The sequence below is a fragment of the Anabrus simplex genome, chromosome 4 (assembly GCF_040414725.1).
Source record: "Anabrus simplex isolate iqAnaSimp1 chromosome 4, ASM4041472v1, whole genome shotgun sequence".
Classification (NCBI taxonomy): Eukaryota; Metazoa; Arthropoda; class Insecta; order Orthoptera; family Tettigoniidae; genus Anabrus; species Anabrus simplex.
The window spans coordinates 392,732,204-392,751,674 of NC_090268.1; the positions used below are offsets into that span (position 1 = coordinate 392,732,204).

The following is a 19,471-nucleotide window of genomic DNA, read 5'->3' on the forward strand; positions in this document are numbered from 1 at the left end:
TATCCAGAGATGGATTTTATGTGGAAGAGCTAAGGTTACAGTTGTTACTTCCAGCAACAACACCCTATATACATATGCTTCGAGACCTACGACCGAAGAAAGCTGACATCTGGGAAGATTTCTACTCTACCGATGCCATGCTAAATCGCGAGTGGGTTCAAGGTGGATATGAACTGCGACACGTGCTGACAAGGTTCTCCGTTCATGGGTTCCATTATAAACTGTGTAATATAAAGCGTTATCATGAACCAGGTTTGAACTGTGTATGTTTAAGATATGGTGCACACTGTACTAGGTACCATGTTTTAAATTGTAAACAGCGATTAGAATCACTGGTGAAATTTTGCAACGAAGACTAATGTTTTATATAGTAATTCTTTGCACATTGTGCGCGTTAAATAAATTATTATAAAACGATGTAATTCTAAACTAACGCGGCTTTGCATGGAACGCAAACCAAAAGCTTTACAAAGAATAAAATCAAATGATGTCACTAAACTTGAAATATTGACAACAAAGGTTTCTGAAATGATGTACTACATAGAATATAAATTACAAGGCCATATTTGTGAAGAAGTAAATGCCACATTCGGCAAGGCATTACAAAAAAAATTCATACTACTTCTGCGGATATTACAAAATTGAAACGTTTTCTCTGAAATAAAGCTATAGATCTAAAGCAGAAAAATGTCTATCTACCAATATTTCCCGTCCAAGATTCTGTGAGAGCGCCTACTACAAACCAGAAGAAAGAGAAAGTTCATACGAAAGACATGAACGAAAACAGACAAGTTACTGTAAATAAACAAATTTTGAGGCCGCGAATTTCTACAGAAAATGAACACTAACGTGACCTAAATAATGTAAGTGGTCATGATAAAACGACCAAAATTGATGGAGACGAATCCAACCAATGGAGAACTCAACGCAGACAAGGAAGGCCGTCCATTGGAACAAGGCCTGAGAGGTCATGCAAGCTTAGAGGGGGGAGTGCAAAACCTCTTGGATCTACACTGGCAAACTACACGGTACCACAGAAACTTCGGATGTAAAAAGACACCGGTTAGAAAAAATGGTTTCACCGGTAGAGTGTATTGTAATGCGCTACAAAGAAAAGGGGTAAATAAATCCTTCAAACGGGCCAATGACCTTCGATGTTAGGCCCCTTAAAACAACAAGCATCATCATCATCATCAAATCCTTCAAAATTAGTGTGCCTTTTTGATAACTTAGAAGCTATACACTCAGCACACTCATAGCCTAAGGGTGTAATAATACGCCGTTTGCGCTTTCGAAAAATTGCTCAGGAAGGAGTCCGTCTCGGATGGGTTCAAACCTTACAATAAATTTAAAATTTTACTTTGGAACTTAGAAGGTTTAAGGACCCTTCTAATAACAGTTCCTGATCATTTCTGGACAAAATTCGATATAATAATCGCAAATGAATCTTTTCTCACGGAATCAATCGGAATGCCTGGTCTTTACTGTAAGCACGCATTGGCAAAGATAAAAATAAACAAACGTGAAAGACCAGTAGGTGGTCCAACATGTATGTTTAAAGATACATTAGGCCAAATTAAAGAAAGTTATGTTTAAAACACGATTATATTAAGAATCGTTAAACACCATTATACGATTGTATACAAGTGACGCACAGAAACCAGATGACGTAGTCGAACAAGTAGTAAGGACCATTTCTTGGACAAGAGAGGATGAAAATGTGATTCTCACAGGTGACCTTAACTGTAGACTGGACAAACCTGATCATAAAACGGAACTGATTCTAGATTTATTGCAGGATGAGAGTTTTATTTTAATCAACAAATCAGAGGATAAAATGTATATAGCAGCCAACGGCTCAAGTACAATAGACTTAATTTTCCTTGAAGGACGGAACATAACAGCCCATGATCACAAGATACTATATTCACCAAAATTAGCTCCACTACGGAAGTATTTACCTGTTTATACGGAAATTCGTATACCAAATTGGACTGCACCCAAGAAGAAATCACACACACACAATATTTCAAGGAAATTAAACACTAGTATCCTTAACTCAGAATTATGGACCTTGGAAAGCATCCCCAGACTCTTTGAAGAGGGAAATTTAGAACTGGCTCTGAACATGTCCCTAGGGTACATAAAGAACGCCCAGGTAAAGAGGATCTCAAGATTTTCAGAACCATGGTTCGATGTAGAATGTTACCAATCACGAAAGAGATTATATAATATTTAAATGTTGCAAGAAGAAGGAATACAAAAAGAGATACTGTATAGAGAAATACGCTTATCCTACTTAAGAAAACAATATTCATACAAGCAGAAGCTACAAAACAAGCCGAAGAAGCTCTTAAACCCTTTTTGTAGCATTAAGGAAATAAAGCGAAAAGGATTGTGGGTGAAATTCCTACGTCAAACTGGGAAAATCAGTTCAACAAGATCTTAAACAGAAATAAGTCAGGAAAAGCGTACTCGGACAGAGAGATCATTGTTACAAAACCTAATCCAATAACCACAAACAAAGTGTTAAATGGCATTTTAACATCGAAGAACAACAAAGCAGCCGACCCTGACGAAGTGTTTAATGGAAACCTTAAAGACACTGTGGAATCTCTCCTTTTAATATGGACAGTGATATTCAATAAATGTCTCAAAATTGTAAAATTCCGGAATCTTGCAGGAACTCGGAGATAATTTTGTTACATAAAGGCAAAGTTGATATTGAAGATTTAAATTCGCATCGGGGTATATCTTTAGGGAACAACATATACAAAATTTACTCCAAAATCTTAACAACGAGACTCTCCAATTTAACAGAAATTATGTTTCCCGAAACAAAATTTTGTTTTGTAAAAGGAAGAGGAACATTACATTTTCCACCCTTTAAGGAAAAATATACATGACACTATAAAACACCCATGTAGAAAATTCTATGAAATGTTCATAGATTTTACAAAGGCACTTCATTTACTACGTAGTTCAATCATAATGTCAGATTTGGAAAACATGATAGGAAATGAGAACCCGATAACAGCCTCAATAAAAAATCTTCTCCAAAACAATTATGTTAAAATTACAAATGGTATAAGGTCATCACAAGTCATTGTTGAAACAAACGGCGTGTTACAAGGTGGTCCGATTGGTCCACTCATATTCATATTGGCAACGGCAGACATCACGGAAATTGTACAACAAAATTCGATATCATGTTATCGGGTACGTCGCGCATTCCTATCTACGGAATGTCACTGTAAAATTTGTCACAAATGGAACACAATAATTGGTTTTACACAGCTGAAGTCTAAAATCTGCGGTAAATTAAGAAATATTTTATTTTTGGAGAATATTATGTAGACCTACTTTACAAGTACTTTTGATGCTACGCTCACAGTAACACACGTATGTCTTTTGTTTGTCTTACGCTTTCAACCATTTCGTGTGTGATGTCTGTGTTTACTGAAGTTCTTTGCTTTCATTTCATTGCTTCAGTTGTCAATGACATCATTTCCTGAATTGTATCGCGATATGCAAGATTTGATAGGCGACAAAAAGCTATGACCAGTGCACATAAGAAGAATTCTGTGGACTAGTGATTTATTGGTCCATGGATCATGCTATTTATCTTTCAACAAAAATCATTTGTGTGGTACTTACGATATTTCTCTGTAATATGCAGCAACAAGTTATTGAATGCGTCCTTAGTTGCTTTTCCGTAGAGTTCCAGCCACATCACTATAACATGGTCATTTGCCTCATTGAAGAACGAAATAACATTGTGAATGCTGTTGACCTCCATTCTGCTGTTTGAACTGGCCGCTCTAGTCCTGTGGACAAAGATAATAGGAATCCACAGACATAGCACTCCCATTCCTCTGGACCTCAAGAAATTAAGAAAAAAGACGGCACCAGCAGCGGAATACGACATAAAGGAGTCCTGTCTACAGGCCTTAAGTATGTATTCATATTTCCCTAATAACGACGGTATTTCTTATTTTACCGCAGATATTTCACTTGATTTGAGTAACAGCAATTATTATGTTCCATTTGTGATAAGTTTTACAGTGACATTTTGTAGATAGGAATGCGCGACGTAACTCATGTTATCTATATGCAGACTATATTGTAATAGTAATGTAATTTGGCCATGTTGCGAACAAGCCACATGAGAGTAATATCCAGACCCAACCAGGAAACCAACCCGGGACCCCTCCGAACCGGAGGCTAATACGCTGACAATTCAAGCAAGGAGCTGGAATGCCAAGTGGTAAACAACATAAATATATAGAGATTATCTCTTAAAAATGAACGAATAAATCATAAGTAAACTGACATTTTCCCTTATATTCATCATGATTTTTCTCATTTAGTTTGGACTAATTAGATTCTAAAATTCTGTAATTCTCCTGTTCCCACCATTCACTGTGTTATGTGGGTTTTAGAAGAGTTGCCTATGAAACCGTCTTTGGCTCAGTTTTCAATGCCAGTCCCATCCTGCGGACCTACGTGTACGATTTACTCATATTACAATGGTTTGGTTGTGAGTAATACAATGCTAACAAGGAGAAGTAGAAGGGTAATCTTGAGTATTTACTGAACAATGTATTTTGTAGAGTGGACTAGTCAAAGTCAGCTCTGCACGTGCAAGATGTCTGAAGATACTGAGGAACTGATATTCACTCAAAACAAAGTTGGAACTTTCGTGACCTTACAGCAGATTTCGATTGCCTCACGTCATCTGTTGACGAGCTGCACTCTGCTGATAAGCGCGGCACTACTGTGTAATATTTCAGGCTAGCCGCAGACAAGTTTCAACATCAGTCAGTGCAAGTCATAGGTACCGTTCAGTCTCAGAACGATTGTAATTTGAACTGAAATAGAAGTTTGAGGTAAGGTTACCATCTTTAAATCGATTCCATTGATAATAAGTTGTAGTATAATTTTTCCACATTCAATCGGATTGTAGTATATCGATTAATTGGTTTAGTTCATTTCACTTAAAAGAATAATAACTATGTCATATGTTTGGACAGAGTAGCATGAAACCAGTGTTTATTGTTTTAAGAGAATTTAAGGCTTGTATGCAATGAAATGGCGTATGAGGAAATGTTCGGTTCGGCAGATGCAGGTCTGTTGATCTGACGCCAGTAGGCGACTTGCGCGTCGTGATGAGGACTAAATGATGATGAAGGCGACACATACACCCAGCCCTCGTGCCAGCGAAAGTAAACAATTATGGTTAAAATTCCTGTCCCTGATGGGAATCGAACCCGGGACCCCTGTGGCCAAAGGCCAGCACGCTAACCATTTAGCCACGGAGCCGTACATTGTATCTGGTAGAAGACCACGAGTAATCCTCCGTGGCTCAGGTGGCAGCGCGCCGGCCTCTCGCCGCTGGACACCGCGGTTCAAATCCCTGTCACTCCATGTGAGATTTGTGCTGGACAAAGCGGAGGCAAGACAGGTTTTTCTCCAGACAAAGACAAAGTCGCCTCCGTACAGGCCATGAAGGTCCTTGGAGGAGTGGAAGGTAAAGGCTTCCACCACTGTTAACCACCGCACGTGATGGGGTAGAGTGGTTAGCTCTACGCCCGGCCGCCTTTGCCCACAGGAATTAACCTGGTACTCATTTTTGGTGTAGGCTGAGTGCACCTCAGGGCCATATGCACCTCCGCAAGTGGAAATCTCGTTCCTTAAATTTTACGACTTCCTGACGGGGATTCGAACCCACGTCCTTCCGGGCGAACCGAGCACGCCTTTACCACCTCGGCCAGGCAGCCCCTGGTTTTTCTCCAGGTACTCCGGTTTTCCCTGTCGTCTTTCGTTCCAGCAACACTCTCCATTAACATTTCATATCATCTGTCAGTCATTTATCATTGCCCCAGAGGAGTGAGACAGGCTTCGGCAGCCGGCACATTTCGTATCGTCGCCGCTAGATGGGGGCTTCATTCATGCCATTCCTGATCCGGTCGAATGACTGGAAATAGGCTGTGGATTTTCATTTTCAGAAGACCCCGAAACTGAAAGCCAAGTGAGGAATATTAACTGGAAATAATTGAGCAATTCGTGATTTTGTTCTGGTCTATACAAAATTAATAGTAGTGACAGAAATCGAAGGGGCCCGTAGAGAAGCTAACAAAGTGAGTTGACAGAACTGTATTTTTCATTCTGTAGTAGGAAAGTAGACCGTCTCTGTGGTGTAGTGGTTAGTGTGATTAGCTGCCACCCCCGGAGGCCCGGGTTCGATTCCTGGCTCTGCCACGAAATTTGAAAAGTGGTACGAGGGCTGGAACGGGGTCCACTCAGCCTCGGGAGGTCAACTGAGTAGAAGGGGGTTTTTTCTCAACCATCCTCGAAGTGGTTTTCTGTGTTTTCACACTTCTCCTCCAGTCAAATGCCCTGATGGTACCTAACTTTAGGCCACGGCCGCTTCCTTCCCTATTCTTCGTCTATCCCTTACAATCCTCCCATCCTCCGATAAGGCCCCTGTTAGCATAACAGGTGAGGCCGCCTGGGCGTGGTACTTATCATTCTCCCCAGTTGTATCCCTCGATCCAAAGCCTCGCCCTCCAGAATAATGAACTTGAGGCGGTAGAGGTGGGATCCCTCGCTGAGTCCGAGGAAAAAACCAAACCTGGAGGGCAAACAGATTAAGAAGAAAAGGAAATAGGAAAGCAAGTCCGTAGCGTACATTGACCACGCCCATGTTTCGCCGCATTCTGCATAGTAGAATAAAGATGAAGATATGAGGCGGTCTGTACCAAACCACCTCTTATCCATTAAAAAAATGGCTTGGAGGGAGCATTGACTTCTTAGTAATTTATTGGCCTTCTACTAATCATATTTATAATTCCTCAATTAACCGAGACAATTGGCAATGCGTAACTCTGAGATTGCATTCTGGAGATAGTGGTTTCAAACCCCAATGGCGGTAGCCATGAATACGGTTTCCCGTTTTCACACAAGGAAAATGCTAGGGCTGTACCTTAATGTAGGCCACGGCCGCTTCTCTTATGGATGATAAGACGAGTTTTGAAACGGCCGCATCATGCACTTCTTTCAGCTAATAATTAGCAAACCGGCCCCGCAGTGTAGTGGTAACGTGACTGCCTCTTACCCGGAGTCCCAGGATTCGTTTCCCGGCTAGGTCAGGGATTTATACCTGGATCTGAGGGTTGGTTCGAGGTCCACTCAGCCTACGTGATTAGAATTGAGGAACCCTCTGATGATGAACTGGCGTCCCCAGTTCAGAAAGCCGAGAGTTAAGGCCGACAGGATTCGTCGTGCTGACCACACTGCATCTCGTAATCTGCAAGCCTTGTGCTTGAGCATCAGTCACTAGGTAGTCAATGGCCCATCAGGACTGTTGCGCCATGGGGTTTGGTTTTATATTTAGTAAATATAGTAATTTATCTTTCGAATTGTCACATGCTCACCCTACCTCCTTAAGTGTTCAATGGTAGAAGTTCAATTTTACCCCACCGTTCAACTTCCTTTTCCAGTTATCCATCCGATAGTAGGCCTATTACTCACGAGGGATCATTGATGTTTGGTTAACTGCTCATGTTTTGCTGTATATCTGTGAGCCTGGATTCCGGAAATGGTGAGTTCGACCCCACCATCGACAACCATGGAAATGATTTTCTGTGGTTACCCATTTTCACACCAATTAGATAATTATGGCCACGGGCGCTTCCCTATCGCATCGTCGCCTAACACCCTATCATTGTTGATTGAGATTACACCACTAAAACAATATTGCAAAACTTCCCTCAGTTGAAGGTTGCCACGATAAACAAAGCATAACAACAATGAAATCTATAATTTCGGATTACAACGATAATTTGGTTGATTAGATTATTCTCATGTAGTCGTTAAATTAAAAGAATTACAGCATCTAGCAATGATTTCTGAGGAATGAAATGGGACCTCGTAAAGCTAATAAAGAAATAGTTTACAGTTCTGGCACGTCTAAATGAAACTACTTCCAAAAATCTACGATGATTGAGGAATAGTCCCTCAGGCTCCTACCATTCATCTTATAACTTTGAAGCCCTCCAGTCCAAATGTACCTTTATAATAAGTTAAGGGCCCCCTATGGGTGGAGTTGCAGACGAAGAATACAACCACGGAACACCCTGCCATTCGTAAGAGGCGCCTAAGGGATAATGATATTAGAACCATGAGACTACTTGTTATAAGCACCATTACGTGCAGAACATCATGGGTCGATGTTACTTGCGAGGAAAACCATGGGTCTACAGTACAAAGGAACAGTAGCATTTGCATGGAACACAACAGGTCTGGGCGTTGCTTGTCATAAGTGTCATCGTGTGCATTACACCTGTCGATTCCACTTTATGAGAAACACGATAGGTGTACGTTGCCTGTGATTAGTACCACCATGTGAGAAACACCACGGGTTAGGCCGTCGCCCGTGATTAGTACCACTATGTGAAGAAAATGGGTCTACGTTACCTGAGAGTAGTACCACTATGCGAGAAACACCACGGGTTAGACTGTCGCCCGTGATTACGATGTAGTACCACTATGTGAAGAAAACAACGGGTCTACGTTACCTGAGAGTAGTAACATTATGTGAGGAACACCATGGGTCTGCCTTACTTGTGAATAGTACCCGTATGGGCGAAACACCATGGGTTTGTGTTACCTATGAGTGGTTTCCTGACATACCATGGGCCTACATTATACTGTATGTAGTTAGTACCGCCATGCGAGGCACACCATGAGTCATCGTTACCTGTGATTAGTACCACTATAGGAGGAGCACCATGGTTCTGGTTTACCAGTGATGACTATTATGAGGGGTCGGTGACCTGGATTTTGGACGCCTTTTGTCATCAAGCATCATCTCTGAAAATAAGGAATTGTGAATTAGATCCACTGACTATAATAATAATAATAATAATAATAATAATAATAATAATAATCGTATGGCCTCAGCTACCGTATGCAGACATTTCGATTTGACGCCATCTGGCTGTCTGCTCGTCAATTTCGACGCTCCGTTTTACTCTAGGCCCACTAGATGGCAGACCGAGTAAACCGGATCTCTCTTGGACGTCTATGGCTGAGATTTAATGAATTTTGTCGGGTAAACACCAAATGTATCACCAGAGATCTTTTACATGCCGACATCGTACGACATGGAGTATCGAATGGACTTTTTTCCACCCTTCAAAAATCCGACTACCTCTGCCGGGTTTGAACCCGCTATCTTGGGATCCCGAAGCCGACACTCTACCACGGATCCACAGAGGCAGCTGATCCACTCACTGTTTTGAATTCATAGCAACTTTATCATCATCATCATCATCATCATCATCATCTGTTTACCCTCCAGGTTCGGTTTTTCCCTCGGACTGAGCGAGGGATCCCACCTCTACCGCCTCAAGGGCAGTGTCCTGGAGCTTCAGACTCTTGCTCGGGGGATACAACTGGGCAGTATGACCAGTACCTCGCCCAGGCGGCCTCACCTGCTATGCTGAACAGGGGCCTTGTGGAGGGATGGGAAGATTGGAAGGGATAGGCAAGGAAGAGGGAAGGAAGCGGCCGTGGCCTTACGTTAAGTACCATCCCGGCATTCGCCTGGAGGAGAAGTGGGAAACCACGGAAAACCACTTCCAGGATGGCTGAGGTGGGAATCGAACCCACCTCTACTCAGTTGACCTCCCGAGGCTGAGTGGACCCCGTTCCAGCCCTCATACCACTTTTCAAATTTTCGTGGCAGAGCCGGGAATCGAACCCGGGCCTCTGGGGGTGGCAGCTAATCACACTAACCACTACACCACAGAGGCGGACTATCATCATCATTCGTTTTATATTTTAGTCAGTGGAAACAATTTGACGTTTTAATTTTCGTGTCTTTTCGTTGCAACTCGTACCACTAGATGCCAATGACCTATCTTTACGTCCCTTTAAACAACGAATATCATCATCGTCAATAAGTTATGGTCGGTTCATAGATCAGCATCTTTATCCTACCAGTGCCTTCTAGCTGGTCTGTGGAAATTTCATAACAAACTGTGGGGTCCGTCATACAGTATATCTCACATCCACTGAGCAACTGAGAGTATCAGAAACTGAATATCGATCATCTTGACCTTTTCAGATAAAATGATACGCCAAGGTATCTTGAAAATTGGGAGCCTACATCCTGAGACATGCGTGCTAGCCCTTAACAGATATACCAGCGCATCTGCAGTACAACATGATCTTAAAGAAGTGAGGCCCTTCCATGAGATACCAGGACCCAAGCCACTACCGTTGTTTGGGAACAATTGGAGGTTCGTCCCAGGAATTGGTGAGTATATTCACGTATCCGTGAGCTAAATGTTATCTCTGCCTAATATTCTTGATGTGAATGCTGATTGTATTTCTTTGACCTTCCGGGCGATTTGGCCGTGTGATTAGGGGCGTGCAGTTGTGAGCTTACATCCGGGAGATAGTGGGTTCAAGCCCCACTGTCGGCAGCCCAAAAAAAATTTCTCGTGGTATTCCATTTTCACACCAGGCGATTGCTGGGGCTATACCTTCATTAAGACCACGGCCTCTTCCTTCCTACTCCTCGGCTTTTCCTATCCCATTGACGCCATAAGGCCTATCCATCTCGGTGCGACGTAAAACAAATCGTATAAAAAATATTTTGCGAGTAAAGCCAGAAATGTCCGAATTAATACCGTTTTCAGTAACAGTTCAACCCGTCAAAGGAAGCTATTGGTCAACGAATGTTGTCAAAGGTTCGTGGGAATTAGCCCCCCTCCCCCCCCTCCCGCTCAGTTAGGTAAAACATTCTCTCGAATAACATCAAACGGGCACTTCACTTTACCCAGCATGCACAAGTCGTATATTTCTGTATATCTGCGAGGCTTGGTGCTATATTCCGAAATCGCCACGAAGGACAATACCGACGTTTCAAATTAGAATTCTGAGACGAATGATCCGAGCACAATTGTTGTTGTACAGTGTAATGATAGGTAGGGACGTCCGGATTCCTACCACCAAATCACAAAATATGAAGAGTAATAAGATGACCGGGTTTGGAATAATTTTTATCCAGTCGGACCATCCGAACGCTAAGTCCGGCCCCTTGACTGAAAAGTCACCACCCTGTTCTTAGATTCAGATGGCCGCGGTTTCGATTCTCGGCCAGGCCAGGGATTAAATATGCATAAATTAGTTCCTATGGATCATGCGATCATAAAGCTGGATTTTATCTACGTTAGTGCTACACCGGGTAATTTAGAAAAAAAGCCTGGAGCAATATAATATCGTCACCTTATAAAGTTCATTTTCGAGAGACAGTGGGTTCCTTTCGACGGCTGCTGCAGTCTCTACCGTACCTTGAGTTACTGACCTACAAAGAATTATTGATTTAAAAAAAGCAACGTAGACAGAAATGAATTGGGAGATCATAATTGGTTTTATGTCTCACAAACTAATTTTTTCGGAAACGCCGAGGGGCGGAAATTTTACCCCGCAGTAGTTATTTTACGTGTCAGGACTACCGATATGAGGCTTGCGCATTTGCGCACCTTCGAATTAAACCGAACTGATCCGGGATCGAACCCACCAAATAAAGATCGGAAGGCCAGCGAAAAAGATTTGAAGAATATTTTTTATAAATAAATTAGGTAGGGAAGGGTATTTCTTCATGTCAGACCCAGTGGTAAACTGTTTGAGAAACACTGCTTTAAGGTAGATTTTGGAATCTTATGTTTCAAAATATTCGCATACCTGGGTTCCATTCTATTGTTTGACACAGAGAACGTTTTTACATTACTCATATCAAATAACCCATACATTGAATTTTTGTGTATATTTCTGTCTTTCAGGAAATTTAGCACATCTCGATTTCAACATGCTGACAAAAGAACTTTACAAGAAATACGGAAAGATTGTCAGATTGTCTGGTATAAGACGTCGCAAAGATGCTGTTTACCTGTTCGATCCACAGTATATTGAGACGGTGAGTTTTATTATGTGACATACGTGACGCTTCTTTGTAAGGTGTTTTCGAGTTTTCAATATGTCTGAAATTGGTAAATAGACATTCTTGAAAAATTAAGATTGCAGTCCTACACGATAAATTTGCGATTGCACCTTTATTGAATATATTCGGTTGGACTGTCTTAGCTCCGATAATTTTGTCAACATGGCTCTACTACTGTAGAGCACGGATTCTCTTGAACGAGCATATCTTCGCTACAAATTTCCTGTATCCATCAACGGACTAGATCCAATATTTTAAAGTATTCGCAGGTATTCCTAAACTCGTTATTGAACTATCTTTATCTGAGTTATTTGATAAATGCAGATCCACTTTCCTTATTTGAAAATGAAAACCTACAACCTGTTTTCCAGTCATTGGCCGGGTCAAGGATGTGATGAATGAAACCTATATAGGCTGTTATTACAGTGGGGTCGCCACTCCCAAGGTGATTTATTAATGAGTGATAAATGCTATGAAATGATAAAGGAGAGTGTTGCTGGAATGAAAGATGACAGGGAAAACCGGAGTACCTGGAGAAAAACCTGTCCCGCCTCCGCTTTGTCCAGCACAAATCTCACATGGAGTGACCGGGATTTGAACCACGGTATCCAGCGGTGAGAGGCCGACGCGCTGCCCTCTGAGCCACGGAGGCTCCTATTTTCCTTATAATATAAGTAAAAATGTATTTGAGTGAGTTACTTTCGAGTTCGATGTTAAAACAAGGGAAGGAGAAGGGTTGCAACAACGATCGAAGTATTTCTTTAATAAGAACACCAGGTTAGGTGTCCATTCATTTTACGAAAGAGGGTGTGATCAGTAATGTAGGGTAAACTGCATAAAAGTCAGTGAGGTTTTAGACCACATAAGGGAAGTCAACACAATATTTCCTTAATGTGGGAAATATTTGAAGAATGGATATGATTCGTAGATCTACTGAAGGTAGATGAAAAACGTACCTAAGAAAAATTTGCTGTACTTACTGCGGAATTATGAAGTCAGGGGAATGTGACTTCTGTAAATCTAAATCATTTATGTTGTAATCTTGCTACAGTAAGGATGGGTGGTAGAATGTTTTGTTCTATTTGGTTCAAGCTAGTGTTAGAAAAGGATATAATTTTTCACCGTGATTGTTCATAGATCACAATGACGTGGTCTTAATAGCAGACTGTGTTGAATGCAAAAAAAAAAAAAAAAAAAAAAAATAGGTGCATTGAGTGTGATGTGGAAATTAGCATTTCCCACACAAAAGTAATGTCTGTTTGGGAATAACTTTAATATAATTTAAAATCAGCTATGAAATACAGACTATTGAAAGTGGAACATTACTTCGAATGTGTATTGTTGATGAATATTAGACCCGCGCTTAGTCGCGGTGTGGGCACCACTCTCATATCAAATAACCCTTACATTGAAAGTTTGTGTGTATTTCTGTCTTTCTGGAAATTTAGCACACCTCGATTTCAACATACTGACAGAAGACTTAACAGCAAATATTTTTGGAATCAACCGTTATTGAGCTAGAACCCTGAATCCCCAACCAACCTCCCCTTTACCATGTAAAGAATCAATAAACACACACTGTTAGAGACGTAGTTTGAAATAATTACCTGCAGACCGCCTCATTCAATACTGTGTGTAGTGCTCACCCGCGACCAACCAGATAACGTGATCAATCGTCCCGCAGAATTGTAAGCATATTTTTCCCTTGCTTTTTCATCTCCTGCGGGTTCTCTAGTACAAGGGGTTAGCATATTCAAAATATTTAATTCAAAGCAACATATTATTCTTCTAATTAAGGTTCAATTTCTGTTAAATTTTATGGACTATATATGCGAAATCATTGTCCACAAAAAATGCCATACAGTTTCAACTGTTAAATGGAATTTTATAATGTTCCTAAGACGAAATACGTACTTTATCAAATGCAATAATAAAAATCGTTCTGTTACAGGTTTTCAGAAACGAAGGACAATGGCCAAGGAGAACCATCTTCGAATCAATTGGAACATATCGACGTGAACTGCGACGCAATTTCTTTAAAGGAGTTGAAGGAACATTGACTACGTAAGTCGTTATTTGTATTTATCATCAGCAACATTCAATCACAAAAAACTGTACTTTATAAATATTACAATAGATAAAAGTAAAGTATTCAATATGACAGGATTGGTCTGTAGTTTTAGAGAATCACCTGCCAGTTAGAATGTGCTTAATGAGAACTGTTAAATAACAATAAGCTGCTGCTTTTCATGATGATAATGGATATTGTGTCAATGAGTCATGAAGGAGCAGGGTGCACAGTGATATTGTCGTTGGCTTCTCATAAAGGCAGTCGTGGTTCAATTCCCGGCCAATAATGTGCGGTATTTGAACTTTAAAATGTCAGTTTCAACGGTTTGTATTTCATGTAAATATTGAGGACTATAGTTCATCGAAGTAAAATAGACATAGTCATTTCATTATTACTATCATCATCGTCATCTCTCATGGACATGAAATGAAATGCCCTAATTGTTACAGCCAAGGTAAGGACTGGCAGGACTTCAGAACCAGAGTTAACCAGCCCATGATGCAACCACGTAACACCAAGTTATATGTTGGACCAATAGACAGCGTGGCTAAGGACTTCATTGGGAGGTAAGCTGAAAATGTTGTCATTTTCAGTTCTTCATATGAGAGGAACAAATTATACTACCAAGGCTTATTAAATAAATATTTGTAAGGCATCCGGCATTGACTGAGGGTGATGCGCATGTTCTAGGGTCTTGTTCTCATGGTGAACTTGTAAGGAATACGCGTCATCATAACACCGCTCGTTAATTGCGACAACGCTGAAAGAACATTGTTGCTAGGTATTTGAAGAGATGTATGGCTTAGCGGACAATGGAAGCCATAGAAGGGTCGACATCATTGCCTTCAAGAATAAGAAGAGAGCTTATATCATCTACCCCACCGTCCGCTTTGAGAGCCATAAGATGTCGGATGTCAACCTCGAGAAGAGTAATATTTACCTACCAACGACTCCTTACTACAGGGAGAAATACCAGCTAGAGAAAACCGAAATAGTGGATCTGATTATTGGAGCGAGGGGAAAAATTCCCGTTTATGCCGCCTATGTTTGGAAACTGATCTCTCTGCCAGTTACAACGTTAGGGAAGATTACCATCATAACCTTAAGGGTTTCATTGATAATTCTAAGACCGAGCTCGATAGCTGCAGTCGCTTAAGTGCGGCCAGTATCCAGTATTCGGGAGATAGTAGGTTCGAACCCCACTGTCGGCAGCCCTGAAAATCGTTTTCCGTGGTTTCCCATTTTCACACCAAGCAAATGCTGTGGCTGTACCTTAATTAAGGCTACGGCCGCTTCCTTCCCACTCCTAGCCCTTTCCTCTCCCATCGTCGCCATAGGACGTATCTGTGTCGGTGCGACGTAAAAGCAACTAGCAAGAAAGATAATTCTAAGAAATCATTGTTACAAATAGGTTACCATCAATATTTCTCTAGTATATCTATTTCTCTTCCAAAAATAAATTAAAGTATATTTCGTCGTAAGGCAGCCTCTGCATGAGATGAAGTATTTCACAAATTAATAACTAAAATATACATAAGGAACTGAATTATGGTAAGAAATAAGTTTTGCAGTTTTATTACATCAGCCCAGGGATTTATTTGTTGCTCTCCTCCATGTCACCCTAATTTTTTGCTAACAATCTAAACTCTTTACTGTTTAATACCAACATCTACTCTAATATGTTCGTCATAGTGATATATTGGCCTGCCCAGAACATTCATGCCGTCTCTAGTTTCTGCCTCAAAAATCTGAACAAGTCTTGAGTGTCCAGCTCTCCTTCTGCTCACATTTTATCGAATCGTTCACTTTTCACCAACTTTATTCAGAATATTTTTGTTATCACTGATAATTTCACATCTTATGCCATGTCCAGAAAACAAGGTGGAACTCTTTACCTTTTGCAGAAAGCTTTGCTCCGCGACTTCAGAAGAAAATCTCGGCTAATCACGAGGAAGTCCTGTACAATAATGAACGTTTGAATTTAATAATGCATTACAGTTGGAGCTACAATGGTACGCTCATTCGTCACCAGGTGGCTCGTTGTATGCTGGCACAGCGCTCCAAGTGGGAGTTGACGACATCATTAAGCTCCTATTAAGATGTTCTATCACACCGTGCGTGCATGACAAGTAACATAGAGGACATAGACGTATCAAGGACGAATGTGGAACTGAGCTAAAGAACGGAAATAAAGCAGGTGGGGAAAACCAGAGGTTGAATAATGATGTTCCATTCTATTCTGATTTCTTTCGTTGCATTTTTTCTTAGTTTCTATTCACTTCTACAAAAAGTAAAGAATAATACCTTGTTTCCTTGACAGGTCATAAGTCCAAAAACCCCATACCATATCTCCAGCGTTTCTATTGAAAAGCTCCTGCCAGTTTGACCAACGTAGGTGGTTTGACACTTAGTGCACTTTGACCTTAAGGGGTCAATAAGGTACCCAGGACACGTTAATGCTGGGAAGCATAATACATTTTCAGCAATGGTATGACATATGACAGATGCTAGTCATAGTTTTTAACCATCGATCGATGGGACAAAATTTATACACCGGCACCGAAGGATCCGAACATTCTTCTGGCAAAGACATGCTGATTCTACTCGAGTACTGTTTAACCGTCTGTATCTTCATTAGCCATGGAATGTTTTGGTTTACACATTATTTCTTCAGGAATGATTGTAGAACTGGATTGTTTAATGTATTCCACGGAATATTGCTGCATACTAAAACCTTACAAAGATCGGCTGAATCTGTATTAAGTGAAGGCCTCTGTTTTACATGCGTAAGAAGTAATTATAGTGTGTTGTTCTTATTTCCCTACTTTACCGTTGTATGTGAATTCATTTTTGCACGTTGTTCAAATTGAAATTTCGTTGTCACATTTCACTTCCTTCGGACATACTTGACAATAGGTGACAACGCCACCAGTTGAATAGTCACTATTACCTGACGCTCACAGATTTAATAATTATTTTCTGCTGCTCTTCTCTTGGGGCATTTTGAGTAAAGGATATGCAGACTAAGAATGATGTAACACACTAACTGAAGAAACTCCTCAAGAAAAAAAAAAACCTTTCTTGAAATAACCAGCACCGGGCGAGTTGACCGTGCAGTTAGGAGCGCGGAGCTATGACTCGCATCCGGGAGATAGTCTGTTCGAACCCCACTGTCGGCAGCCCTGAAGATGGTATTCCGTAGTTTCCTATTTTCACACCAGGCAAATGTTGAGGCTGTACCTTAATGAAGGCCACGGCAAGCTTCCTTCCAACTCACAGGCCTTTCCTGTACCATCGTCGCCATAAGACCTATCTGTGTCGGTGCGGCGTAAAACAAATAGCAAAAAAATATAACCAGCGATCGTGCTTGCGTAAAGTACTGTCGTTATGTTATAATAATCAGAAAATTTTTTCAAGGGATGTCCAACACGCAGGCGAAACCAATTTTGTTTGATAAGTTTTAAATTACCGGTATATACTTAATTTGAACGTATATGCTGAAATACGTTGTTATGTTTAGAATATGAAATAAATCCAATGTACCCACAAAACATGCATTTCCATTTGAGCATATGTATTTTCAACAATCCTGTCCCTAGTCATTAATAAATACATCTCTGAACATATTTAAAATTATGAAGTTTTTTGAATGAAAACAAAATCATTTATAGAAAATAATAACATTTATCACTTTTCCAAAAGGGATTGTGTGTCATATTTTACTTGCTAGTAACTACATTATATTTTCCTTTCCGGTGCAAAGAATGAAGGATCTACGAGACAAGAAAGGACAGCTGCCTGATGACTTCCTGGAGCACATACTTCGATGGGCATTAGAATGTAAGTATTCCTCTCATGCAATACAACCAGCTAGAACAACTAACAGTCCTCAGAAACTCTCAACACTTAAACAGTTTAAGGGTAAAATGTGAATAGCTCACGCGCATGTGTGTGTGATTGACTTTTTCGTGTTCACTCTGAGTGCACCTCGTGCTACACTGGATCAGGCGAGAAACAACCTCACAGCAGTAGTCGAAGTGACTTCCGTTGCTATGCAGGTGCAGGTGCTCTTCCATCTTTCATAAACTGCAATTTAAAACACCATTGTAGTATATTAGACCATATTGACATACTATCCTCCGTCTCATCGACCCCCTCACCTCCTTACCAATTTTCATAGAAGACAGACTCAACACGTATGTGTAAATCTGTATGTATATTTACCTTACACATTTACAGAGTTATTTCTATATGATTAACAGCAATATCCCTGATCGCTTTGGATACCCGACTGGGTTGTCTGCAGCCAAATCATAAACCAGACTCAGAAACTGCGAGGATGATCTCCGCTGTGCACGTTATATTGAAGGCATTATTCAAACTCGACATCCAACCTTATCTTCTCCCGTTCGAGAGGAGGAAGTACTGGAAACAACTGGTAGAATCCCTGGACCTCTTTAACGAGTAAGTTGCATTCCTTCACCTCTCTACTTTCTAGATTCGTAAATTGTCATTATTAATTCGTCCTGTCATCCACTACATAAAAAATGTTCTCAAAATAACGGACAAGTACCACTGAGAAATACCCATTTTCATGAAGTACGCTCTACTTTTCGCCAGATTTAGTAACCTTCAGCAAAGAAACAATAGTCGGACTCAAGGCTCTTTTGCAAATGCATGAGTCACTGAATTGAGTTGTTTCTTTCTTGATTTGTATTCTTGATTGAATATTGGCAATGTCATATTGAGATTTATATAAGAGATTTTGAACGGTTTATTCAATGAATCAAATACTCAAAAGCTATGGTGCTCGACCTTGTGAAGTTTGAGAGCCAGTAAATATTTAAATATCCTGATGAAGGGTAGAATAATGTCTCCAATGTGAATTTTACCTACTAACCCAGATACGGCTGAATTATTTTCCTGTGAAAACTTATTTTACTTTTCAAGAAATTATTTTAATCACATAAAAGAACACAATGAAATATTTCTATTCATAGATTTTCGGAAACGATATGACGTTTCTGGAAGAATGTCAGCTGTATGCTTACGCTCTGAATTGTTTGTAGAAATAACAGCAATTTTGCAATTATAAATGAGCTCTAACTAAGGCTTTAGTTTGATACTGAATGAAACATAAATCAGAAAGGGGTACCTCTCGTCCCATTCACTGTATCGTGGATATCTTCCTGCTGTGATGGCTGTGAATCTGCTGCTATTTTACAGAATCTGTAGGTGTTGGCAGGTCTGCTACAAAATGTCCCATCATATCAAGCTTGAAATCAATTCCTGAAATTTTAGATGGCCTTCCTCTCATCGAAATTAAGCGGCGATTTGATTCTAGGATAACTGTAGCATTTCGCCGGCTACATCAGTACAGGACGCAA

General features: G+C 40.6%; 1 protein-coding gene across 1 annotated transcript in view; it reads left to right on the plus strand.

Annotated features, from left to right (window-relative positions):
- The first annotated feature begins 4,766 nt into the window (after positions 1-4,766).
- LOC136872028 (probable cytochrome P450 49a1) overlaps positions 4,767-19,471 on the plus strand; it is a 29,076-nt gene continuing 14,371 nt past the window's right edge. The window contains exons 1-7 of the mRNA XM_068227302.1: positions 4,767-4,889; positions 10,133-10,324; positions 11,856-11,989; positions 13,965-14,077; positions 14,534-14,650; positions 17,848-17,924; positions 18,347-18,548. Coding sequence (XP_068083403.1) covers positions 10,138-10,324; positions 11,856-11,989; positions 13,965-14,077; positions 14,534-14,650; positions 17,848-17,924; positions 18,347-18,548 — 830 coding nt within the window. The 5' untranslated portion in view covers positions 4,767-4,889; positions 10,133-10,137. The remainder of the gene's footprint in view (positions 4,890-10,132; positions 10,325-11,855; positions 11,990-13,964; positions 14,078-14,533; positions 14,651-17,847; positions 17,925-18,346; positions 18,549-19,471) is intronic.